This window comes from Fusarium flagelliforme (genome assembly GCF_020744385.1).
Source record: "Fusarium flagelliforme strain FIESC 12 MPI-CAGE-AA-0113 chromosome Unknown B0J16scaffold_7, whole genome shotgun sequence".
Lineage (NCBI taxonomy): Eukaryota > Fungi > Ascomycota > Sordariomycetes > Hypocreales > Nectriaceae > Fusarium > Fusarium flagelliforme.
Genome location: NW_025763509.1, coordinates 1,532,242 through 1,557,291, shown reverse-complemented (window position 1 = coordinate 1,557,291; position 25,050 = coordinate 1,532,242). Strand labels below are relative to the sequence as shown.

Genomic DNA, 25,050 nt, shown 5'->3' with positions numbered 1-25,050 from the left:
GGGATCAAGCATGGTGCTCCAAGTGCCCTCGCCCATATCTTCTCCTTCCTACGACATAACCATCTCGACCATAAACAGGATATAAAACACTGGGTATAACTGATCGCTTTCACTCTATCACTAAACTAGCTTATTGAAAAGTTTCTACTTTTATGGATTGGAAACATATCACGTTACTTGTCAAGACCAATATTCATTTATCTCCGAACTCATCAGGGCAACTTTCGCATGTCCTTATTGTAACTTGGATTTCTCCCTCCCTCGATCTTCTCATGAGAGATGGAGGATGTGAGAGACATAAAGAATGTCTCTTAAATGTTGTTGTTATTGCCGTCATTCACCAGTGTTCCATTGGCTGTTAGTTGGCCGGCAGATGCTTGGAGTTGCATTCGAGGGCCTAAGGGTCCACTGCCCTCATTGTCCGTGACACTCTGCAGGGTCTAGGAAAGGTCGTGCCGTTGGTTATTCCGAGATACCCTGGCGATATCCTCTAGGCTCGTGACACAACCAACGCGCTGGGTCGGGGCGTCTATTCATTTGAACACCAATGATGCACGCCCGAGAGCTGCATACAGGGCCACTTCGGCCAAAGCAGTCGTCCAATGCTCGTCATGACAAATGTCCTCGATAAGAGAATGCAAATTCACACCGTCGGGCCAACAGCTCCATCCGTTCGGCCATTGGATCGTGCCGCATTAATACTCCCACTTGTATGCCTGAATGACAGTTTGATTGGGTCGCTTTCTACAAGGTCAAGGCGTTTTGCCCAGGGGTGACAACCTCGGCTGGGATGTTTACCCACTGCCCGGCGTGGCATCACCGCTATCATGGAGTGATATGATATTTACCAATACTCGGATTTTGCTTTGCCCCGCCTGACAACCTGTTAAGTGAATATGCCAACGTTTGTCGTATGAGTGATATGGGATATAGAGACGACCTCCGCAATTCTGCGCAAATTACGACCAACAGTGTTGACATCTCCAAGCCACATTGTAATTATTTTACTATGTATTGATCGAATTAACTCGTCATGGTCCACCCGAAAGCCGAAAAGGCCCTTGAAGAAGCTAAGAAGCTTGTGGCTCAACTGGAATCATACGATGATAATCCAGTCACTCACCAGGCAGTTCTCAAGAAGACAGAGGCCGTCCGCATTGCCATCCAGTCGCCTATGGACCGGATGAACCATTTGATGGAACAAGTCAGTTTTGGAGGCGCCTTTCAGACGATCATTGGAACCCGAGCATACGACGCTATGCCCGAGGATGGAAGTTCCATTAGTGCTGTAGAACTGGCTCAGATTACCAACGTGGCGACTACAGTGATTGAGCGCGTTTACCGCGTCGCCATAAACCATGGCGTTTTCGTCGAGACTGCGCCTGATATTTACGCTCATAACGACCTGTCAAGAATCCTTAACCCAAGGGGATTGGGGTCCTTCTTCCTTATCATCACGGAGTTTGGACGTGCTTTCATGCATCTAGCCGATTACTGCAAGACACACAAACCAGAAGATGTGTTTGACTTGACCAAGTCTCCAGCTGTATACTCAGTCGGAAAGGAACACCTTGGCAAATCATACTACGAGCTGCTAGAGATGGATCCCGATCCTGAGCGTCGTGAACTCTGGAATGCCAACATGGTTGCCGTCGATGAGCTTATGCCTGTCGTTGGCATGTTTCCGTTCGCATCTCTCAAGGAGGAGGTCAAGCAGGACCCTGAGCGGCCCTTCCTAGTTGATATTGGGTCTGGTCGCGGACATTCATGCATCGCGATCAAAAAGGACATCGGGGATGCTTTCGACGCCAAGTTTATTCTGCAAGACCTGCCCGGCGTTATCAGCTCGATGGACCCGAAAGACTACCCAGGTTTTGAACTGATGGTATATGATGCATTCAAATCTCAGCCCGTCAAGAGTACGTATGCTTTTAGACAAGCGATATTTGCTTATCTGTTACGAAATGAGACAAAATAGCTTACTTTTTACAATAGATGCTCGCATTTACTTTATGCGTCGTTTTCTCCACGACTTTTACGCCCCAGTCTGTATCGAGTTCGTTAAGAACACCGCATCAGCCATGGGTCCCGACTCTCGTCTCATCATCTGCGACCAGCTCATCCCAGACACCGTTAAAGAGCAGGAGAACGTAAACTTATACTGGCTTGACTTTGCTCTTCTGTGCATGACAGGCCAGGAGAAGAAGAAATCCGAGTTCGAAGAGATCTTCGAGGCGGCTGGTTTGGAACTTGTCAAGATTTATCCATCTTCTTACGGATGCACCGTCATGTTAGAAGCGAGGTTGAAGAGGTCTGGGTAGAGTTATGAGAGTAATTGCTAGATACGAGAACTATTACGCAGAAGGATTCATATGGTTCAAAACTTGGTTCTTGGTAGAAGGCTATTGTGAAACTCTCACAGTAAGTAAACTCACACATGCAATACACTGTTTCATGCCACTCCATACATAATACGGCTCCGAGAACGGGCCTGAGAGCCAATCTTAACTTAAACACGTTGCCACGTACGCGATGCATCTCAGCACGATATTCGGAGTCCAAGTTCGACCAGCAGCTCACGGTTGTACAATATGATCATCTGCAATTTAACCTGCAATGCACGTCAACTGGAAACACAGCCAAAAGCTCGGTCCAATTCCCACTGGGAAATGCCCGCTTTGTCGCAAACTCACAGCGTGGCAAAATGTTGTGCAACCAGTAGGTCTATTTCGTCGCCTTTTGGTGTACCACGAATACGGGTGTGATAATGTCACCTGCGGTTCGTATCATCCGCCCAGCCTCAAACTCTAAATGGGAGCAAGGTCGTCGACCTGGTTCTTGGGTCATAAGTCGAACCAATTTGTTAGCGTAAAATAAAAGCCACCAACGATGGCGTGGTGTTCAATGCAACCTTAGCATTTGACTTCTCAGCTTATTTAGCTTTAGTGTCACCGCCAAGGGAGAATGCACCGATACTACTTCAAGGGTCTCCAGTGTCAGAAACAAGGTTTCTCGGCAGTTGAGCGTCCACTTATACATACCGACTTCGACGATAATTGAGTTATCCATCTGAGGGCGAAGAAGGAAGAAGATGAGATTGATGTGGTCAAAGAAATTCTATTAGGACGTAGTGTCGCTTGGTTTATCCAATTGCAGGATTAGTGTTTGAATATATACAAAATGAAATCATATGCTTATGATGTTCCCGCAATGTGTGCCCGTATTATATAATGCACATAGAAAAGATATCGTCCCATATAGAATGGATTAAACTGTCACCTTGATGGTGCTTGCAACACTGGGAACGCCAGCGTTGTTGAGAACGAAAAGCATCCAGTATCCTGGCAGGGCAATGCCAGAGTCGTTGGGGATCTTGAAAGAGTACTTATTGGTACCAGCGCCAGTCAATGCCAAAGGAATACGTCGCTGATCGGTGTTGACAGTGTGTGTAGCAGTGCCATAGCGAATAAGAGAGGCGCTCTTAATGGCGCTGTTGGCAGTAACGGTGATGGTGCTGCCGATCTTGGCAGTGGTAGCCGAAACAGCTGTGATCTTGGGGCGGGTAGCGAGGTTACCGTTACCATCAAGGAGGTACTGAGGAGTGTAAATCTGAGCGTCAAAGTGGTTGCTCTTGCAGCTACCGCAGAGACCACCGCCACCGTTGAAAACAGTACCGTCTGGCAGCAGCAGAGACATACTGTGGTAGGTTCGAGGGATGGTGTTGGGCTGTTGGTTCTTGAACTCGTGGGTAGTGGGGATGTACATCTCAGGGGTGAACTGAGCGTTGGTGTCGGTGAAAGGGTTGGAGTAGGACTGTCCGCCGGTGATAAAGACGTTGCCGTCGGGGAGGACAACGGAAGTGTGGAAGACACGGGCAAAGTTACCAGCGCCGTTGTTTCCGACCTGGTAAGTCTGGGCAGTAGTTCCAGGCTCACCAATGGCAAGGACGTGGGCGTTGGCAGTAGCAGGGGCTTGTTGGTAGCTGGTAGCGCCTCCGTAGGTGAAGATCTTTCCATCGAGAGCATCGTACATGACACAGTTACCGTTCATGGAGTCAGGGTCGATGCGGCCGTTCTTTCGTCGTGTACCAGCAGCCTTGGTGTCACCTTGGGTTCCTCGGGTGGTGTAGTACCAGTTCATGGCCGTACTGGGGCCAGCCTGGAAGACACTTCCCTTCTTCCAGCCAAAGAGCCAAGCGTGGTTGTCGGACTTGTAGACGCCCTCCTTATCCTTGGTAAGCATAGGTCCAACAAGACACTTGGGAAGAGAAGTCCAGGTTCGGGCCTTGGGGTCGTAGATCTCGCCGTTCTTGCCGCCACGGGGACCGCTCCATGAACCACCGATGGTGAAGACGCGACCATCGGAAGTGGTAGCAGAAGATTGGTAACCACGAGCAATCTGCATGTCAGGACCAGGAACCCACTCGCCGTTAGGGTTGAGAATGGTAGTCTTCTTAGCATCGTTACCACCAGTCACGACAATCTGTCCCTCTCCATCCATGGAAATACCAGGGCAGAACATGTCGTGCTTGTTGTTGGTGACATTACGGTTCGAGATGACGTTAGTCTTGGGGTCCCAGATGGACGTGAGAGTGAAGCCACCGCGAGGGTTGGTACCCTGGAAAGCATCGTAACGGTAAGCAGACCAGATAACAACCTTTCCAGAGACAGGCTCGACGGCACCAGCAACGGGAATGACAGGGAAGTCAAGAGTAGGACCCCATTTTCCAACGCCGGTCTTGGGAGGGCTGTACTTGAGAGCGTTGTAGACAATAAAGTCGGCAATAGCGATCCATGGGTTGTTGCTGTCCACGTTAGAGAGGGCGACAAATCGAAGGTATCTAGCAGGCTTTGTCTCGAAGTTTGTGATGACGGGGTATTTATCGCCCCAGTACGTTCCAAAAGCGACAGGTGAGCCCCAGTTGGTGCCATCCGAGCTGAGGTAGACTTCATGACGGCCAATCCAGTTACGAGTGTTGCCGTCCTGGCGAGGAGTAATTTGCAGACCGCTGACATATTGTGTCTGCTTCATATCAATGACGATAGAGTGAGGAGGTGGCGTGTTGGTTGTGCCGTATGGAGTCTGCCAGAAAGTATCCTTGCTGCCGTCAATGGCATTGGCACAGGGGAAATTCGGTGCTTGACTGGAGCATCGAACTGTCCATCCCTTGCGGTCAATGGGGTTGGATCCCACTGGAGGAGCAGCAGCGAACTTGCCAGGCATCTGGCCCTGTTCCTCTGCTTGTGCCTTGGCGCCATCGAAGAGGGCACCGAGGCACAAGGCCAAGGTGTAAAAAGACTTCATAGTGAAAAAGAATGAAAGAGAGTCACGAAGCCAAGATTGCTCTAACCAAGAGTGGCAACTTGGAAGAAGCAAGGCTGATAGGGGAAAAGGAGAATTAAAACGAGAGAGTGGGATGGAACGAGCAGACTACAAACAGCTGCAGAAGCAGAAAGGCGGCGCCTGTGCATATTTATTGACTCCTTATGCTGGATTGTATTTTTTCTTTTCTTTCCACACGAGATGCCCAAACTGGTGCATGTATAAAGTGCACTATAGATGTGCAGGCTGCACGCCCCGCTCCTCCTTTACTGACCGGGCGTTACCAAAGATGGACAAAGATGAAGGCTCTGGATGACAGCACACAGACCTGGGTCAAGTCACTCCGGGTCGCTCAGTTGAGGCGTTACGGGACTAGATGCAATTGAGTGCATGCGGGCTGTGCACAACGTTTCAAAGTGACTGCATGTTCTGATTATGGTTATCGCCATGGGTTGGTTTGCGAAATGGTTAGCCCCGTGGAGGAGAAGATCTGGACCTAGACCCCTGTCAGCTGAACGGATTGGCGCCAATCATTTGCAGCCACCAACACAATTAAAGGACCATCTTGAGGAGAAAAGTACGTATTTTGTTCCTTTTCTCCAGTCGTGCAAAATCGTTGGGCTAGCCTCCGGGCCGGTCTCTCCTCGCGATGGGTTCCTCAACAGGGGCCATTTTTCATTCTGTTGTCATGTATATTTACCTGTAGTATTAAACATGGGAGAAGATGACGTGAGACAAAGACTGCTCTAATGCAATCTTGAGTGATTTAAGATGAACTGTTCCTCCCAATCTGTAAGTATCCGAACGAAGGATCACAAACTTTCCCTCTCTCGTCGTCTTGCTGACATTTGCAGTACAAGTTGATTTGAGGCTGCAGCCTTTGCAGATCAAAATGCAAGTCTCTTCGTATATACCCTGCTCGTGGCGCAACGAATGCTTTTTTTGGGTAACGAGAGTGTCCAAGGAAATGCTTGCACGTTCTCGATCAACTTGGCGCTGACTCCACCGCTAACAGAAGTTACCCCTGGCCCTTGATCGGTCCAGACCGACTTGAGTTAGACAGACCGTTGATTCGCTAAACTAGCTCATGAGGGCCTGTACTGTACTGTCCTGTAGGCTGTAGCCTGTCCTGTCTGTACCTTTGTCCAGACCAGACCTGAGGATGAAAGAATTTGTCGCTTCATGCCGTGTGTCAGACAGTGAGTAACAAATGCTACTCTACCTACAGTACCAAGACAAATGTCTCTCCCAGTAGGAAATACCCGTCGCAAAGTTCCGAAAAACCCTAATGTCATTGCAATTTCTCGTCTGTGCCGCCGTTCCAACTCAAAATGTGCACTACGGGCGATTAACGATAATCAACGGGCCTCCAACACCCAAGTGGCGCTCATCACAGGGGTCAATTGACCATCCATGTGATTGTCTCTCTCTAGTCTTCCCGATCTTCCGGTCTGATCGTTAGACATTTTCTTTAGTACCACTCATTAGAGTGCTCACTCACTGGATCAAATTGGTATCAAGCCTCCCCCGCGCGGTAATTATCGGTCACCCGTAATTACTCCAATGTCTCAAGGAATGAATCCACTGAAATAGCTTTCTTTTCCCATCGCAGATCTCATTCAATTCCAGGTACAATTACGTTTCAAAAGGTTCCAGATTACTTAATTGACCGCACCATTTCTCGTGATTCGACAAGGTACACCCTTGGGTCAATCACTGACGTGGAAAAGCGTAATATTTTTTACTTTACTTCACCTGAACTAAGCAAAACTTACGCGAAGTTTCTGTGTCAGGCTTGCAGGGCAAACTCTGTACCTGCGCCGTGAAAGGGGTACATGTCAATAATTACATGCACAACTCAGGGGATCAAGCTCATGTCAGCGTTTAGTAGTTGTCATTATTGGTCAGGCCGTATAATGTTTGCATATGCAGCGACGCCCAGTCATAAATGAAGATCGTCAATGGCGTTCTGACAGATCAAGCATTTCCAAGCACAGCCGCGCAACCATTAGATATCTAAATGAGAAAATAATCAATCGTATGATACTGGTCCATCAACGTCATTATCACAGCTCAAATCATCAGTATAGCAAACAACATCAAGCGCGTCGCTCGCACCACCCAGCCAGACTTTATACTCTCCATCAGGCTTGGGTACAAGCCAATCCTGCGCCGCGACGTCCCAGACACTCAGATCCTTCCTCGTGAGTGTCAACTCAACCGTCTCGCTCTCGCCAGGCTCAATGACGGCAGTCTTCTCAAAGTCGCGAAGCTGAATGATCGGCGTCTCGTATCCGGCAGCCTCGGGAAATTGCACGTAGGCCTGAACAGAAGCTTTACCGGCGTATTTAGCGCCCGAGTTGGTGACGCGCACTGAAATGGTGTAAGCTTCATCCCAAAGCGCTGGGTTTCCGCCTTGAGCACCGCCCGCACGTGGAAGACTTGTTTTCTGTTTTATCGAGTAGCCTTCTGGGTAAGGGTACTTGGACTTTCCGGCTGCCTCGGCTGCTTTCTTTGCGTCCGACTCGGAGAGCCATGAGTAGAGATAGCGCCAGACTGTCTTGAAGTCCTTTGGCTTGATGGCCTCCTTGTAGTCGGGAACATCTTGAGCATAGTCCAAGACTTCGCCTTTGGCAGATCGTGAGGGAGGGTATTGGCTGAGCTTGGTGACCCTCTTGATGGTCGCATTGGAGTAGGTAAAGTTGGTGTAGCTGAGACCATGACCGAAAGCATAGCGAGGTCGGATCTTCTCCTTGTTGAGCCATCGGTAATCAATGTACAACTTCTCAGAGTAAGTATCAGGCGGAGGGTCGACGAAGCCGGAGTCAATCAGCTTGGTAACGCTCTCAGGCATGTCATCCTCCTTCTTCGTAATACTATACGGCAAATGCCCACAAGGCGACGCATCACCAAACAGAATATTCGTAAGAGACTTTCCAGCCTCTTGACCAGGAAGATGCGCCACGAGAACGGCCTTAACCGATGGCATGTCATGCCACTGCTCAAGCAAGACAGGTCCAACAGTGTGTATCACCACAATGACGTTCTTGTACTTCTCAGCCGCAGCCTTGATCAGATTATCACCACCATGCCACACGTTCAACTTATCCTTACTGCGATCGCCATTGTTACCTTCAACCGTATACGAATTCTCGCCCGCGTCGGAAGTGACGAAAACGATTGCGACGTCATCGTCGGTCGCACTCGGGACGGAAGGGAACTTATCGGTGTTGTAGAAAGTGACATCGCCAGCCTCTTCCTTGATGGCGCCGATCGGGTCGTCGAGATACATATAATTCACAGTACCGGATCCCCAACCTTGGCCCAATGTGCCTTTGTTACAGTTGCGGTCGGGACAAGCGTTGGGGCCATCGGGATTAGTCTGGGCTCCTGTGCCAAAGACCTTGATGGGAGTCTTCTTGCTGAGCGGAAGAAGGTTGCCGTTGTTCTTGAGCATGGTGATGGCATCCTGAGCGACTTGTCGGGCAATCACGTCGTGATCCTCTTGCACCTGAACGAACTTGTTGACGACACCCTTGGGCGAGTTGGGCCAGGCTCCTGGGTAGAGGGGGCCTACAGCATCATTCGTGTTGGTGTCAAAGTTAACCTTGGGGAAATCGTCCTGGTCCTGTCCAAATTTGTACCAAGTCGCCACAACACGAGTAGCCATGTCGTTCAGTCTCTCCATGGGGACGGATCCGTTGAGAGTTGCTCGGGTCATTTCGTACATCCATAGTGAGTTGCCGAGAAGAGGGATGATGGGATCACCAGGCATACTCATATCCATTCCAGCGATGGCTGATGCGACACCAGTGATTTGGGAAAGCCAGTCGGTCATGACAAAGCCTTGGAAGCCGAGCTCCTCCTTTAGAAGAGCGTTGATGAGGTATGAGTGCTCACTGGACATGGTTCCGTTGACCTAATCAAGGTTAGCTGTTGTCTTGGTCATGGCCAAAAGTTGACTGGCTCTGTTGTAGGCTGTCATTGCAGCTCCCACGCCTGCTCTAACAGCTTCGGCAAAAGGCCAGAGGTAGAGCTCATGCATAGTTCGATCATCTATCACGATTAGCCAATAACCCAACATTGTGATCAAATACCTTACCAATGTTTGCTGAGTATGCCGGCGACACAACATCAGTAGTCTGACGCCTATACATCTCCTGCTCATTGCCAATGAGATGCTTGATGGTCGCAACAACTCCATTCTCCTGAACACCCTTGATAGTCTCTCTAGCACCGATAGCTTGGAGCGCAGGGTCAGTTCCAAAGCCTTCCCAGTTACGTCCTCCCTTAGGCTTTCGACCAAGAGGACCAACTGAAGGCCCAAGCCAGACATGAACTCCCTTTCCACGAGCTTCTTTACCAATCGCGGCGCCACGTTCGTAGATTAGCTTCTTATCAAAGGTTGCGCCAGCGGTGATTCCATCGGGGAACACCGTGACGTTATCAGTCTGTCGGACGCCGTTGGCTGCGTCGTTGAGGCAGAGTTGAGGGAAACCAACGCGATCAGCAGAGCCAGAGTTTCCGTTACAAGGACTGTCATGTCAGTATCAATCCAGGACAGATAAGTGTGACCTCTTACCCTTTTCTTTGTTAGTCACTATTCTTTCTTGAGTTCAAATTAAACTTACCCATGAAGATTCCAGTCCCCGAAGTGATGTTGGTCTTCTCAGCCAGCGTCATAGAATCAACCAGCTCCTTAGCTTTCGCATAGCTATCGGCCCAATCATCTACCCATCCTCCATAGGGCGCTGGGTAGTACGGCGCAGCAATGAATCCATCAGAACCCTTTGCCGGGGCGCCTGAACCCAAAGCCGCAAAGTTGGCCAAAGCAATAGCAGCAACCCTAGCGACAGTCATTTTCAAAGTTGATTGTCAGCCTACAGAACCAAAAGCTGTCAAGGAAATATCCCATGATTATATATCGCTGATCTCTGTAGTTGCACATGCTTATCTTTAGCTAAACTCAAATCTAGTCTTTAATTCGTGAGTATCCCCGGTCATTCAAAGGTGGTCATGCGCCTCCATTCTACACCTAATATTGATCTAGTGCATTGATATTCAGGACCGCAATCCTGCTTTTTAACAGGTCATTACCTATTCGGGGCGCAACACTTCGACCTAGAGGCTTGAAACACCAAAGACGGTATACTGGTCCGATTGAATGCAACGTGGAAAAATGCGGAGATGATGATCGACTGCCCATATGATGTCTTTCTCAAAACGTTCAGCTGAAAGATTTTGAGCTTCAATTGGCTTGTAATTATAATGCCGAGAAAAAGACATGTGAATTGAGGAGAGGATTCCAATATTATTAGAAGATGCATATGCACATCCGCCGATTGGGTTCTTACCTATGACATCCTATATCGAAAGCAGAATATAACCGCTCGGTTAATACCACCCTAGGCTATACCCCACGTTCGCTTCTGTGATTCTGATCTACCGTTCCATCAAGCTCCCCTTTCTTTCTTTGACTTGATCTTCCGTCTTTCCATTCCTATACTTGCCAAGAACGCGACTCCGCCGATCGACGTCGACACGAGGAAAGCGGTTGACACACCGTATCTGAAAGCGTCTCTGACGTAGGAAAGTGTGTCGCCTGATACTATGTGCTCTAAATCGATACCACCTGCAGCAATGACAGCCTGAACATCGATGTTGTCGATGTCTCGGAGTCTCTGACGAAGGGAGTTCTGGAAGACGTTTTGAGAAATGGATAGTCCTACAGATCCTCCCAGTGCTTGCGATATAATGATCAACACTGTTCCAAGGGGGATATCCGCAGTACTCAGTACCACTTGAACGGCGACGATGCTGATCTGAATAGCCATTCCAAAGCCAGCACCCGCCAGGACCTCAAATCCAAACCATCTTGCCAGCGTTGTATTTTGGTCAATCGTGTACAGTAGTCCAGCGCCGGTGGTAAAGATGGCTGATCCAACCCACATGAAGGGGATATAATATCCAAGCCATGTGACAACCGAACCAGTGATAAGACTCATAACAGTGACAGTGACTCCGTGAGGGAGAATGTTGACGCCAGATGTCTGAGGGTCCACACCTTTCACAGCTTGGAAGTAGAATGGTAGATGGTAAGTCTGCGTGGTCATGGCACCTTGAATCAGAGCTGAAAAGACGCACCCAAGAAGCACAGATCTTTGTGAGATGATACGAGGTTTGATCAATGCGCTGGTAAAGGTCAGCAACTGTCGTTTAGCGTTGGGTTTGGCGATACTTACTCTTCACCTTGTCGTATCTGGATATATGAAGAGGATAAGAAGCAGTCCAAAGCCCAGAAAACAGCCCCAGACCCTCGAGTCGGACCATGGATGAATAGAGCCTCCGTTCTGTAGAGCCAGGAACAAGCATACAAGAGCTCCAGCGAGTAAGACAGCACTCTTCAACCCAAGGCCGAGGATCTTTTCTTTGACCGTTTTGTCTTTGAAGGGAGCTTCGCCGAGAGATAGCGGGTAATACAAGAGGATGATGGCAGCCATCAAAGCACCCAAAGCTAAGCCTTTGTTAGAGATTTAGCGGCTGAAGGAAGAACCACTCACGCAGGTTGATCCAAAAACAGAATCTCCAAGTCAGTTGCTTTGAATGAGTGAAAACACCACCAAGTGAAGGACCAATCACTGAAGAAATGCCATACATGCTCGATACGATAGCCAGAAGCAACGGCCGTTTCCTCATTTCGACAATTCGAGATACGATTATCATAGCACCACAGAAGACGCCTGCAGCACCGAGTCCAGCGACAGCTCTGCCGATGATGAAGACTGATGAGTTGGGTGCCGCAGCGCAAAGTATGGAACCTGCTTCGAAGATAATCGATGATGTGAGGTACACCCATTTCAGATTCCAGAACGTATAGATCTTGCCGAAAGTTGGCTGAGTGGAGAGTTGGGTGAGGAGGTAAGCTGATGCATACCAGGCTGATTTCAATTGAGATTAGAAATCTGCTTCGACGATGAGCAGCAGCCTACTTACCAACATCACCAAGACTGTCAAACTTGCTTGTTATCTTCGGGATAGCCGCTGCTTAAACTGGTTAGTGAGGTATGTGATATGTACGAGTCAAATCATACCAATGATGCTAGTGTCCAAAGAGATCATCAATACGCCGACCATCAGTGAGAGAGTCATGAGAACCAAAGGTAGGCCATGAAGATATGTATCTCCCTCTTGGTCTATCTGCGCTTCTGCTTCACCAGGAACACCGGCCTCGACGTCAGCTGATGTATTCGGCTTCTCTGTCGGCTGACCTTTCATATTAGCCCTCAGCGTTGAGGAACGCTCTTCGCCCTGTCTAACAAACAATCAACAACTACGGGGCCCTCCTTCTAATGGGATGTTGCACTAACATTGGCTCTTCTTTCGAATCTGTAGTATTCATGATGTCTTCGATGTTGCACTCGCAATGGTGCCTTGACTTCTGCAACACCGACAGAGCATCTTAAGTAGTTTTACAAACATATCACCAACTCTTCTGTTGGTTGTCTACACTACACACCATGTCATACGAGACTTACTGGGCTTGCATTGAATTATCAGGCTATTCTTCTCGATGTCGCACTCGGACTCACGCTAGCATGCAGTCAACGACCAACAAACAACTGGTCCACGCGACGTGTCAAAAGCTCCGACCACGGTATTTATTCACTACGAGACTTGTAAGATTCAGAATTCCTTTCCCTCGGTCAGTAAACGTCCTGAAATATCGGCCAACGTTTATTGTGCCAGGGCCACGTTTCGGGGCCTACTGGCAACTGTTTCAACTCTACACAGACCAACGTTCTGAGTATCTGACTGCTAGTGCTGAGTCTCACCATCAAGTCATTAAGATATCTGACCGCCAGTCTGAGACAAAAAGATTGGTTCAAAGTGTTTTCGAGTGAGAAATGTGATTAGGTGCATTTACCCGCCGTGGCTTACGCTGTCAGACGCCAAACACTTGTGATTGATTGACAATCAATCGACCGCATCAATTACAAAGACAATTCACCGACCAAAGATAAGAGTCTTGAAGATGGATTTGTCAGCAACAAATAACGTTAAACCTTCGCGGCTACCTTGCCACTGGAATCCCCGAGGTCGAATTTGACGGCTTCGATCTCAGGATGGCTTAGACACCAACCAACCGGCTGGGTTCTGGCATTATCGCCGCCTGTAATACGGAATATTCTGTCATTGGTGTTACCCATTAGGAGTGCGCAGTAAGATTGAGCCATCAGCGTCATTCTGGTGCTTATCGTTCGATCAGGAAATGGCCGGTAATACAGCACCAATGCAATTGGCGTTCCACTGGGCTGTTGGGTGGACTGTGATATATTTCCTCCCAGCAGACGCCGCACAGTCGCTGAATCATGTAGGGGAAAGCTGTTAAAATACACAAGTAAAAGTTTCACTCGGGGCCTGCTAGTGACACATATGGTAATAAGATGCCCGCAATGCGTACTCAATAAAATAACACTTTTGATCAAGTAAAAGTTCATCCCATTGCAAGATTTGTGGGTGAGACTTACCTCGTGGTCCTTACACTCGTATTTAATCACTGTTTGTTCCTCCATGGATGAAGACAGGTGGATTCCATGAGTCTCGGCCTTCATCTGTGGCAAAAGAAGGGCCGTGACGAGAGAACCATGGCGGGAATTGGAACGCCATGAGAGAGAGCAAATAATATCTTGAGTTCCGTCAACAGCCTTCAGCCAGAACGTCACCATCAGGACGATCAGATAAGGTTTTCCAGATCTTCCGAATATTCCACGAGACCTTGTATTTAATGTCACCGCTACCCTGTCTCCATCATGTTCAAACTTTCAAACTGTCAAAATTCTGCAAAATCATTCAAGATGCACTTCTTTTCACTGACAAGTAGCCTTGCTCTTGTGAGCTTGGCACTCGGCACTCCTGCCCCTCCCAAGACCATTGTGGTCAAGCCCGTCCTATGCCCAGCGATCGATTTCAGGAAGATGAACACCATCTTGACTGCCGTTCTCCCAAAGACACCCCACAAGATCAAGACATGGCCTTGGGGACGTATGTGCTTTTACCCTTTGATACTTCCTCCCTATGGTGACTAAAATGAGCAACAGAGATGCCCAAGACATGCATGTCCCAAACCGAGAGGCTGAAGCTTGATCCCTATGAAATGAAGGTCCACGAAATCCTGTACGAGGATTGTCCCCGCCCATGGTACGTATGCCGGCACGAGACAGCTGAGATGTCCATCGAAGCCATCGCCGAGAACTTTGGCCGTCTCCCTGTCGGTCTGCGGGACTTCGTCCGATACCAATTCGGTTCGTCTTTAACATTTATGTTACTTTTGAACTTGTTCATTGACACTTATCTGCAGCTACTGCCCCTCGCAATGGTGCAGCTGGTGGCACAGTCATGTAAGTAAAGCACCATTGAACGAATATCGTTAGCTGACCTTTCAGTCTGCCCCGAGGAGATGTGACCTATTGGGGTAATCTTACCGACTATCAAAGTACTTTTGTCCACGAGGCAGTTCACGCTGCTGAGTACTATCGTGGGTATGAGAAACATGGAGGACTCTACGCGGGTATGGCTCTCAGGCAGATGCCGTTCATCAGACAGTAGCTAATTACGCCAAACAGAATCGAAGCATTGGATGGACGAGTACAACAAGGACGATTGGCGCAGCGATGACAAATCAGCAAAATGTAGGTCTACTTGTCACACAATTGTCTTGGAAGTATTGCTAATCACGTACTTGCAGCATCTGTTGAAGCTTTTGCCCAGATGGGTATCCTTGCCCTGATCGACAAGCATCTCCCAGCCGGCTTGACCATTTTCGAGCCCAACTTCAAGCTTCTGTCTCACCAACACAACGCTTTGCTGAATCTAATTGGCGACACCCTCGACTTCGGCACTACTTGTAACCGAAGAGAGCCTGATGAGTACGTTATTTCCATGCACCGTAGTAATGTTTTACTAATCATTAATAGTGAGCCTATTGTCTGCATGGGCCCCAAGGTGGATTGTGAGAATATGCCAAATTTGAAGTTCATTCCTCCCGAGGAAAGTCTCGACCCTACATACTTCGGGCGCTGGCGATCAGGCTCAGTGACCGGCTGTTAGCTACCTAGCTAACAAAATCCTAGCCCGTCAAATGCGGCAACGACTGTAAACCTTGGTATTGGCCTCGACATCCGGATAATCGATATGGCTGGGGTTATTAGTGTTTGAGAAAGCCCAACCTTTTCCATCAACAGAGAAGTGATGGATCTGTTGAACAAACAGGTGTAATTTTGTCATTTTTATCTGCTAGCTGTGTAAAAGAATTTCGGTTCATCCTATCAGGTGGCAAGATATGTGCCCTAATAATAAAGCCAGTGTTTATTAGACTTAAATTGCCGAAAGTGACTTTGCCATGGGAAGAAGCCAAAGTTTTACCTAAGAGCCACCTGTTCTTTAGATCAAAGGCTGGCATCACTGATCGAAGCTTTATCTTGAATACAGTGGAGACTTCATTATGATTAAGTAAAATTTCCATTTGCTTAGATCTGTTGCCCAGATTCACCATCCCCAATGTGCACTCTATCTAAGGCTTTTTGAGAGGCAGATCTGGAAGACGTACAGCCAACGTGCAGTCTTTAAAGAAGATAGCAACCAAATAACAAATTCCATTCTCATATCTGTCGGCTTTATCTTCTGCTTACAAGAGGAAGAGCAAGGTCGCAATGGACAGAAGGCCAAGGGACCCAACATATGCCATCTCAGCACCGGAGTCGGTGGCAGTGGCAGCCGTGGACGAAGTAGCCGCGGGAACAGTAGTATCCGAATTATCCGCAGTAGTCGGAAGGCTTGGGTTGTGTGGGGCGGTAGAAGGACTCGAAAAGTCCGAAGGGCTCGAAGGGCTCGAAGGGCTTGAAGGGCTCGAAGGGGTCGTTACGGTCTTGGTCACGATGACCATCGGATGTTTGACCCTACAGGGTACATGATGAGGGATCGAGGGAGTGACGGTAGCAGGAGCTGCTGCACCAGCAGTTTCGGATGGCATCGAAGTGCTTCTGTAGGTAATGCCCACCGTGGCGTTACAGCGTCCGAAACCAGCAACAATAGCCTCTGCGTGACATCAGCAAATTGTTCTCAAAAGACCTCAACATCTTCACCTACCATCAAGTTCCTTCTCGGCACACTCGTTCAAAGCGCAAGCCTTGAAAAGATCCTCGTATTCTTTTCCGCAGAAGCACTTCTCGTAGTAAGGAACGCACCCTCTCTTTCTGGTCGCGTCGACCATACAGGAGTTCTGTGATATGTAAGTGATAATGCCTTTTCTTTCGGTTTCCAGTTGATACGTACGACGCAATGAGGGGTGTCTATTGCCTTCGAGCCTCCCTTGGCCAGAGCGAGAGTTGGCAGGAGGGCGCCGGCGACGATGATCCCACTGATGGCTGACTTCATGTTGATGGCAGTGGTTTGGAGTTGGAAGGATCGATTCAAAGATGACGTTGGGTTTTTCGAGTGCGTTTGTGCTTGGTAAGTTCCCCCGGGAGACTTTGGCCACCGAATACTTTGAAGTTTACGGCCCGAGTCGAGTATACGCTCAAGGTTTGTTTCACAAGGGGCCTTCACTCTTCAAGATGGCTTTCATCTGACCATTGGGATGACGCGCGAGTTTCACTGTATTTCTCCCATAAATGAGAACATCTCATATTTCTTTCTCTAACATACGATGTGGAGGTCTTTCGCAGCTGTCAATACGGCCAACCAGGCTTGGTCACTTGAACCCAAATAAATCCACGCTCGACACTAGCTCATCGTAACATTGAGGTATTTCACTATAGATTGCTGATTGCGGCCTCTTATCTTAAGCGCGTTTCAGAGCCCTCCCTACTCAGCCCATGGGCATAGCGAGGAAGCCACACACATCTCCTTCCTCTCTGGCGGCGGTTAAAGGCCAATCGCCAGCATATGGGAGTGCGACTAAGCTACCACACTTCAACTTAAAATTCGACCGACGCGGTTATTCCAGAAAATTAACTTTGGCCACAATAAAAATGGAAATGCGACGTGTTCAAAGCAATGCAGCAGGGAGGCATCTCGAGATACCCCGGGGAGAGTGAAATCCCCATATGACGAGAGACGCGACAGGCATCAGTGAGGTAGGCGACGGCAAAGAGAGAGAAAAAGGCAAAGGAACAGTCAGTATAAGGAAAGGAAAGAAAGGAAACAAAAGAAGGGGGAGAGAGGGGGGGGGGGGGGGGGGGGGGTGATGCCGACAGATATTTAGGAAGAGGTTCTAGAGATACGCAAAAAGAAAAGACGTTGCGGTTTGTGTGGATCGAACACACGACCTTCAGATATCAATTCCCGAAGTTTGACTTCAGTCTGACGCTCTCCCAACTGAGCTAAACCCGCTAGCCAATGAGGTTGATGAAAGTATGGTCACATAATTTGACTCATAATGTGTACGATTTTTACTTTGCAATGTTTTGTTCCCTGTTGTGCAGCACCCCAGGCCGAACTCGAAATGCCCAATTGACAAAGAGTGTTTCAATGTCGTCTCCAACGATTATCTCACTCCATAGATGAACAATCAGAAGGCCAACTTTTCTTTCCGAATCAGAATCAAGATTTGTCACCAGGCTGTGACAAGATCCAAGCTGTAGTCCCTCGTCAATTCCACAACAATACCCTACAGCGCACAGCAATCTCGCCGACCCGCGATAGCCTTGTCGCGACAAGCTCAATGCTTGGTCTCGGGGATGATTTTTCTGAAATCGGATATACGGCGCAAGGGGAATTTCCTTTCGCGCAGCCTTACTCTCTTGGCAGCCCGCTCTGCTATGTCACTGGGGAATTGAAGTCAGTGCATAGCGGCCCATCCATGTGGTTTAATCCACCAAAACGGCAATATCGGGCAATTTTATCTTGGCTCATGTCACTACAACCCTTCAATTCCGTTCTAACTCCGGTAAACAGCAACGGGAACAACAGATATCTCGGCACCGAAACAGCCAGATCCTTCGCCTTCTCGCATATCAATTCGTACGTACTTATGAGCAGCTCTTGATTATTAGGCTTGTAAGCTCAGCCTGTCTTGGCAGAGTCATCAACCCGATCCTTCGTTTCAAAAAGTATGATGGTTCAACAGCGGGTCTCTGTGATTGGTATTAACGGGGATTAATTTAACAGTGACTCCACTAGGCTCAGTGCAACGATTTATAAAACCAGTGGGCGCCTTGTAGAGTCGACTTACTATCATCGTAAACACATTTCGAATTACTTTTCACCATGGCCGTTACCAAGTTCGGACTTCTCACCCTTCTCGCCATGGGCGCCGCCCAAGTCAGCGGTAGGCGCCAGATTCAAACACCCGCCCAATCTCCCGTGCTCAACGAGATGACGTCGCAAGGATGCTTCAGCGCTCTCCCATCAGATGCAGAACCTCACGGATCAGGCGCCTTCTTGGCTAGCGGTGCATGCTGGGACTACTGCACCAAAGAGAACAAGAACGTCGCAATCACCTCTGGAAGCACTTGTTACTGCTCCGACAACTACCCCGCCAAGTCGTCGCTGGTAGACGATAGCTCATGCGACTGGCCGTGTCCAGGTTATGCCATGGAGGCCTGTGGAGGATTGGACCCCAAGGCCTACAGCGTCTTCAACACAGGATTCAAACTCACTCCCGACTACGACGACGGTGAAGCTGATGATGGCGACGCTGCTTCTTCTGGCACCGAGGCTTCATCCAGTGCATCTGCCACTATTTCCACAGCTTCTGTTGCTTCGACCAAGATTACTGTCACATCATCGGTGACAGGGATCCCTTCCACAACCGAGACTGAGGAGGTCAGCTCGGCTACAGCCACCCTAGACGAGACTTCCCCGGTCTTGCCTGTTACCGCGTCTCAAATCGCGCCTGTGGTGAACGAGCAAACTGCTGCCGCGACACCCAGCGCTTCCGCCTCGACTGTCCCAGAGAACGCATCGCCCAGACTCTCCAACCCCATTGGCAACATTGTCAGAATGATGATGAGCTTGCTCTAAATTCTCAACCCGTAGCGCAGAAAGGTTATTATCCTTGAGACAGCATCTTCGCTCCGTCATGGGAGTAGTATACCAGCGAGCATGCATTATGTTTACCTGAAGCTTATAAATGATCAAATTCCTTGTATATAAAATTTACAAACGCATAGAAGCACACGAGATATGCTTGTTATGATAGCGATTGATGATAGAGAGCGGGAAAATGATTCAAGAGGCTACTTTAGCGTGAAAGATGTTGCAAGACTGGCGAATGTCATTCCTGTGTCCTGTATGAACTGGACAGCTCCTTGTTGGTGGGTATGACAGATGACGGCGAATGATTCATGAGCTGTCAGATTCCAGCATAATCATGCGAATAAAGGAGCAGAAGGATGACTCAAGGTTTACTTATAAACTGTTTGGGTTTCATATAAATATTCCTGATCCTGGAGTGAGAAAGCAGTGAGGTGCTGATCGGGATCTTGGTTTTAGTGCTCCCTGATCTTCAGTGCTCAGGGCAGCAGAGTAAGGGCGCTCGGGCGCCAACTTGCAGAACTTCAGTGGCGCTTCCACTGTAAACTAGCGACTCTTCTGCCCATCTTTAACCTGTGGCGGATTGTTGAGTCTTCGTCCAATTTAATTTAAATAAATTCCTTAGGTAATTATCCTCAGTCAATTTAACCTTGATCCGCTAGCTTTTTGTTGCAGTGAGTCGTGTCTTTGTAGTACGGTTCGAATTCAAAGAGGTAGAGGTTATGCTGGTGAGAGGAGCCTGCCAGGCACTCCCCGGACACACCAGTCGTAGTTGTTCTTTCTCTCACCCACAAACCAGACCGAATAAGATATTAATATTGTTGCGAAATACCGTAAATTAGGTGAGTGTATATAGCAGCATGCAATATCTTCATTTTAATGAACGCGATAAAGCATACTCAAACGCTCCCTTCTCAGGAATGCATTTAGCACCGACCTCTGGAAGGGTACCATCGATGAAGTAAGAAGAGATAGCACGAAGAAGGCAAGGAGACGAATGCGATGTCACACCATGCTATCAGATAATTAGCTTAATGCTTCAATAGATAAGGTGGAAGAAATACTCACACCAACGCCCTCGTTCACCAACACCCGGCTGTCTCTGAATCGAGACGCAACCTGGTATGCATGGCTAAGCGACGTAATGGGATCATACGCATTATTCACAACCATGACTGGGAAACTTGTGTTGACGTTTCGAAGCGTATTTGTGTCAACACCTTCTGCGGCATCAAGTTTCCAAGCACCGCAGGCCATATAGTCAGCGGCGATAGCATCACCAAAAGTACTCTCAGCAAGATGTGCTTGGTAGAGAGGGTAAAGATCCTCTGGGGTCTTGACACGGAATGAGGTCTCGGAGCATGCGATGCCTTGGAATGAGTTCTTGCCCAAATTCCACTCTGATGTACCCTCCTTGTACAAACTCAGCGCCTTCTTGTAGTCGCCTTCGAAGGCGTATGAGAGAAGGTCGACGACAGTTGAGTAGGAGAAGGGACTCTGGAGGAGGTTCATGATGCCATTCTTCAGATCCTTTAGAATGGAATTGCCAGCATAGGGGAAGTCCTTAGCCGAGAGACCGTCGGGGAGGTCCTTCATGTCCTGGAGCTTCTGGAAGAGATCAACTGTTGCGTCGCGCAAATCCTCAACAGTGGTCTTGCTTCCAGAGTAATTGGCCAATTTACAAACCTCAGTACCAAGCTCAACACACTCGGTGAAGAGATGGATCAAGGATTTCTCAGCATCCTTGGGACCTCCAATACCCGTCGAAGTAAAGTACGCGTCCGCAAGCGAGTTTGAATCCAGAAGAAGACGCCCAATGCGATCAGGGAACATTGACGCAGCGACTTGTCCAAGGATAGTGCCGTAGGAAATACCCCAAAAATGTAACTTCCCATCTTCACCGAGAGCATCGACGATCCTCATCATGTCTCGTGCAGTGAAGGCGGTGCTGAGGAAGCGGCCATTTTGTTGCTGGGATTCATAGCAGGCCTCGGCGACGGCCTGCATGGACTGCCAAGCTTCATTCTTGACGTACTCCCAGAGGTCAGCCTGAGGAAGAGGATCTATGCCTCTACGAGAATGCGAGGCGGCAGTTTCGTTCACATTACAAACGTATGGGATGGTTCTGCCAGTGCCGCTACGTAATGTTAGTTCTCGGCAGGTGAAATAGTCAGTCCTACTTACCGAGGGTCGAATGAAATGATGTTGTGGTGGCCACCAAGGATACTAGCGATATATTAGCTACTTTACATCACAAGGAGACGTCTACTCACTCTCGAAAGTCCTGTCCAAGATACGCAAGCGTCTCAATACCAGAAATTCCTGGGCCACCCGGGTTCCAAAGAACACTGCCTTTGAAAGGTTCCTTTGTAGCATTGTACCTTATCAACTGCAACTCAACCATCTTCTCAGACTTGGGGTCGGTATAATCCAGCGGAACCTCAATAGTCGCACAATCGCCAGCCTTGATCAACTTCTGCGCATCCTCAGCAAGATCCAGATCACAAGGTCCCCATTTCAAAGATGACGCGTCGGAAACGCGAGTGAACAATAGAAGCAGCGGCGCGAAGCGATCATAGAGCAGCTTCATGTTGATGAAGGAGAAGGCGAGGATGATGGACTGGCTGAATGGTATCATGGCGTGGGCTTTGGTGATATTTTATGCTTTTGTTGTAGATGATAGAGCGGAGTGTCGGACGATCTGATAGTTGGTGGGGAGTGCAGGGAGGAGGGATGATGATCCCAGCGGGGTCTTACAATTTCGGGTGCTGAACAGAGGCAGGCTTAGACAAGTTTTGTCATTCAACTGAGACCATTTGGTGAGATAGAACTGCCGAACAGTGGATATTTTATCTTATGGGTCATGGAAATCATGATTCAAAGGAGCGATGACATATTCTCACATCAGCTCCTACAAGTATACACTGTTGTTGTCATTATGGTTGACAGCAGTTGGCATCGTCCTTTACAGATGGGAGCCTCTGCGACATGATAGCCTCAACGCTCTGGCTCTCAACTGCCGTCTACTGTGCAAATCTCCAGCGACGGAAGTCTGAAGGGAAGGGTTACCGTGCCACATGACGGCAGCATCCGTACCTGACTGAAATTTCGCACTAATTACGCTAAAGTTCACGAAGGAAGCGCAAGATTTTCTTCATCACATCATTCACAGTCAGCGTGGGTGGGACGGTTCTGACCCGCTGTAAGCTTAGTGCCCAGTTACCTGATCTCAGTAAGTCAGCCCTGGCACGGCACGGACCGGCTCATCAGGTACCGCTAAGAGCCTGGGAGATAAAAGAGTAATTTGATCACTTTTGCATGTATGACAAGAGCAAAAATGGAGCACAATTGGGTTGGATGCTACGAAAAGCAAAAGAAATGATTGCGGTTTGTGTGGATCGAACACACGACCTTCAGATATCGAATGATAGTGATTGAAGTTTGACTTCAGTCTGACGCTCTCCCAACTGAGCTAAACCCGCTGACTAAGGTTTGTGATTGCAGACGACGCAATTAATCACTATAGTCTATTGTCACTATGACTTTAAACTGGTCATCAGATGCAAACAGAGACATCTTCTTGACTGTGCGTTCAAAGGTAGAATGAGCTGTTGTGTATGGTTAATTTGCGTCTTCAAGTTATTCTTTCGGGAGCAATTGGCTTTCGCTGACAAGCCTTCTGGATCAGCTATAGGGCATCAACAACCCTTATTTACAATTTCAAACAACCGAGTCGAGGATTCTTATAATAAGCATATTCAAATTCACTTGGGAGCGTCCTGTAACCATGAACTGATAAAACAAACTACAGCTGCCGTATCCAAAGCAAAGGGGACCTCGATTATCTGATTGTGACTCTACATCTCAAAGTACAGGGTATAGTGATTCCGACATCCTGGATTGAATCCAGCAGTGCACCCAGGACATTGGTTATTACTCCCGAGATATTCATTGATAGAAAGTTCTTGAAAACAGTTGCCGCATAGAACCGCTAACTCTTGTCGCTCTGACCGGGGCCAGACTTTAGAAGGATGTCCTGACAGTTCATCATGGCAACTTATGCAGGCATAGTAGTCTCCGCAACATTTGTGTCGAATGGCAATGATATCAAGATCTGAGTGCCAATGTTCACATTGAAGCTTTGCACGAACATTTACTCCAAAAACTGTTGGTGGGGTTGGAGAGGTTGTTTCTGTGGATTGAGGCATTTGTTTGACATGGGAGGAGATTGTGGTCTGGCGATACCAGGTGACAAGGAGAGTCGTTTGGTGTGGTTGATCAGGTAGCTCAAAGCGATCTTGAACGTAATTGCCGAGAGAACTGTTGGTTGGGTGAATGCTATCTGCAGGATCGTCCGATCGAATTCAAGGTTGGACATTGGCGACAGACGCGCTGTGGAGCTAGATGCGCTGTTAGTGCTCTGTTAGGGCTGTGTTGACCATAGCCGATAACAGCCATAAGTTCCTATGCAAATAGCCGCCTAACACCATTTGCAAACCAACGGTGTTGGCCAACAACAAAAGGCCTTGCAAGAATAGAGCAACGGTGGCTGGTTTTCGCAAGAGTCTGCGAAATAACGAACCAGTCCCACAGAACACAAATGGCATCATATCATCTCCAGATGCTGTATTCACAGTTACCTTGCCACCTGCAAGCCCAAGATGTGTCTGACTGGGAATATTTCCATTGGTCGAGTTCCTTCTCATTGATATCATTGGCAAGTTAGTGTGCACTTACATTGTCTTGTCACCAACAGCGTTACGGTAGTCACAAGTAGAGTCAGTAAATTCCCGTTGCCTTGTGAGTTACTGAGACATACATGTGAAATACCAAGGTAGACGTGCATCTGTTGAAGAATCAAGTGGCACCATATGCATGGTAATACTCACGAGGGAGAACTCATGTGCATAAAATATGCCACTGCCGCAGTCTGCAACATACGCTGATACGCAAGTAAGACGGCCTCAATCTAGGATGGGCGGTTACAGTAATGGTGTAGGTATGTAAACCACAAGACGGAACGGAAAACAACATCCGCGACCCAATGACCCAACACCCTCCCAGTTAGGCAATCACGGCAATCTCCCCAGTTAAGCGATAAGGCTGCAAGGGGAACCTAGCAGCGTAGCACTGCTACGCTGTATAAGTAGTTGTTTTACGAGCTGCAACCTTGAAGCTTATCGACATTGGTCATTCCACTTTCTCTGCCACCGAAATGTTTAAAAGAAGTAATTTGCGTAAGCCGCTTCCCTCCATCTCGGAGGACGTTTTCCCTCGTTGAAAAGGAATCACAGGGCATGAACCAATGAGGGTGTCCATCACTAAGAACACGTGCATATCATCCGATGGGATACGTCATCGGTTGTCCTTGAAGAAGGATTTGAGAGAAAAGCAGGGCCTAGGCCTAAGGGCTTAGCATGCTGAGCCTGGATTCTTCATCTGGTCCGGTCCGGACGAGTGGGGGATCCATATGATACATCATTCGCCAAGGCCTGTTGGTGGATATATCACGGATTTTCAGCTTCACAATTACAGCCCGAACAGGGAATTTCCGTGGAGCGTACCTTTCATTTGTACATCGGTATGGAGAACAGCTCCTCTTTTCCAATATGAGTAAGACATGCATTTTCGCTGTCGAATAACCCAATGGCATATAACGGCTTATTCGCATAGTATACGAAGCATCGCCCCTCA

At 48.4% G+C, this 25,050-nt stretch overlaps 8 protein-coding genes and 2 non-coding genes across 10 annotated transcripts; 3 read left to right on the top strand and 7 right to left on the bottom strand.

Moving 5' to 3' along the window:
- Positions 1-885: 885 nt before the first annotated feature.
- B0J16DRAFT_183945 (S-adenosyl-L-methionine-dependent methyltransferase) lies at positions 886-2,469 on the top strand. The gene is made up of 2 exons (XM_046122681.1): positions 886-1,919; positions 1,996-2,469. The coding sequence occupies exons 1-2, from the start codon at positions 1,034-1,036 to the stop codon at positions 2,319-2,321; spliced, it is 1,212 nt and encodes a 403-aa protein (XP_045979042.1). The 5' UTR covers positions 886-1,033; the 3' UTR covers positions 2,322-2,469.
- A 487-nt stretch (positions 2,470-2,956) lies between these two features.
- B0J16DRAFT_348999 (uncharacterized protein) lies at positions 2,957-5,500 on the bottom strand. The gene has a single exon (XM_046128832.1). It carries the CDS (start codon positions 5,302-5,304, stop codon positions 3,268-3,270), a length of 2,037 nt encoding a protein of 678 aa, XP_045979041.1. The 5' UTR covers positions 5,305-5,500; the 3' UTR covers positions 2,957-3,267.
- Positions 5,501-7,354: 1,854 nt separating this feature from the next.
- On the bottom strand, positions 7,355-12,597 carry B0J16DRAFT_358101 (uncharacterized protein; the record flags this gene model as incomplete). Its single annotated transcript, XM_046129569.1, has 10 exons — positions 7,355-8,389; positions 8,420-9,241; positions 9,320-9,378; positions 9,425-9,858; position 9,905; positions 9,954-10,168; positions 10,801-11,514; positions 11,572-11,776; positions 11,883-12,260; positions 12,414-12,597. 10 exons carry the CDS (start codon positions 12,595-12,597, stop codon positions 7,355-7,357), a joined length of 4,047 nt encoding a protein of 1,348 aa, XP_045979040.1.
- Positions 12,598-14,177: 1,580 nt separating this feature from the next.
- Positions 14,178-15,429, top strand: B0J16DRAFT_404456 (uncharacterized protein; the record flags this gene model as incomplete). Its single annotated transcript, XM_046132806.1, has 7 exons — positions 14,178-14,364; positions 14,421-14,624; positions 14,681-14,720; positions 14,766-14,890; positions 14,946-15,011; positions 15,068-15,248; positions 15,297-15,429. The coding sequence occupies 7 exons, from the start codon at positions 14,178-14,180 to the stop codon at positions 15,427-15,429; spliced, it is 936 nt and encodes a 311-aa protein (XP_045979039.1).
- A 577-nt stretch (positions 15,430-16,006) lies between these two features.
- Positions 16,007-16,755, bottom strand: B0J16DRAFT_388522 (uncharacterized protein; the record flags this gene model as incomplete). The annotated part of the gene is made up of 3 exons (XM_046131753.1): positions 16,007-16,416; positions 16,468-16,600; positions 16,654-16,755. The coding sequence occupies 3 exons, from the start codon at positions 16,753-16,755 to the stop codon at positions 16,007-16,009; spliced, it is 645 nt and encodes a 214-aa protein (XP_045979038.1).
- An 865-nt stretch (positions 16,756-17,620) lies between these two features.
- Positions 17,621-17,712, bottom strand: B0J16DRAFT_t285. The gene has a single exon. It is a non-coding gene; the product is annotated as a tRNA-Phe (tRNA).
- Positions 17,713-18,569: 857 nt separating this feature from the next.
- On the top strand, positions 18,570-19,813 carry B0J16DRAFT_183861 (uncharacterized protein). The gene has a single exon (XM_046122680.1). The coding sequence runs from the start codon at positions 18,589-18,591 to the stop codon at positions 19,342-19,344; it is 756 nt and encodes a 251-aa protein (XP_045979037.1). The 5' UTR covers positions 18,570-18,588; the 3' UTR covers positions 19,345-19,813.
- Positions 19,814-20,227: 414 nt separating this feature from the next.
- B0J16DRAFT_273337 (Alpha/Beta hydrolase protein) lies at positions 20,228-21,946 on the bottom strand (the record flags this gene model as incomplete). Its single annotated transcript, XM_046123634.1, has 4 exons — positions 20,228-20,371; positions 20,425-21,493; positions 21,541-21,582; positions 21,630-21,946. The coding sequence occupies 4 exons, from the start codon at positions 21,944-21,946 to the stop codon at positions 20,228-20,230; spliced, it is 1,572 nt and encodes a 523-aa protein (XP_045979036.1).
- Positions 21,947-22,739: 793 nt separating this feature from the next.
- On the bottom strand, positions 22,740-22,838 carry B0J16DRAFT_t284. Its single transcript has one exon. It is a non-coding gene; the product is annotated as a tRNA-Phe (tRNA).
- Positions 22,839-23,126: 288 nt separating this feature from the next.
- On the bottom strand, positions 23,127-23,741 carry B0J16DRAFT_183851 (uncharacterized protein). Its single transcript, XM_046122679.1, has one exon. It carries the CDS (start codon positions 23,562-23,564, stop codon positions 23,214-23,216), a length of 351 nt encoding a protein of 116 aa, XP_045979035.1. The 5' UTR covers positions 23,565-23,741; the 3' UTR covers positions 23,127-23,213.
- Between the last annotated feature and the right edge of the window lie 1,309 nt (positions 23,742-25,050).

Coding starts and splice junctions, on each gene's coding strand:
- B0J16DRAFT_183945 (XM_046122681.1), top strand. CDS start 1,034: ATGGTCCACCCGAAAGCCGAAAAGGCCCTTGAAGAAGCTAAGAAGCTT. Junction 1,920..1,995: donor CAAATCTCAGCCCGTCAAGA/GTACGTATGCTT, acceptor TTTTTACAATAG/ATGCTCGCATTTACTTTATG.
- B0J16DRAFT_348999 (XM_046128832.1), bottom strand. CDS start 5,304: ATGAAGTCTTTTTACACCTTGGCCTTGTGCCTCGGTGCCCTCTTCGAT.
- B0J16DRAFT_183861 (XM_046122680.1), top strand. CDS start 18,589: ATGGCCGTTACCAAGTTCGGACTTCTCACCCTTCTCGCCATGGGCGCC.
- B0J16DRAFT_183851 (XM_046122679.1), bottom strand. CDS start 23,564: ATGCCTCAATCCACAGAAACAACCTCTCCAACCCCACCAACAGTTTTT.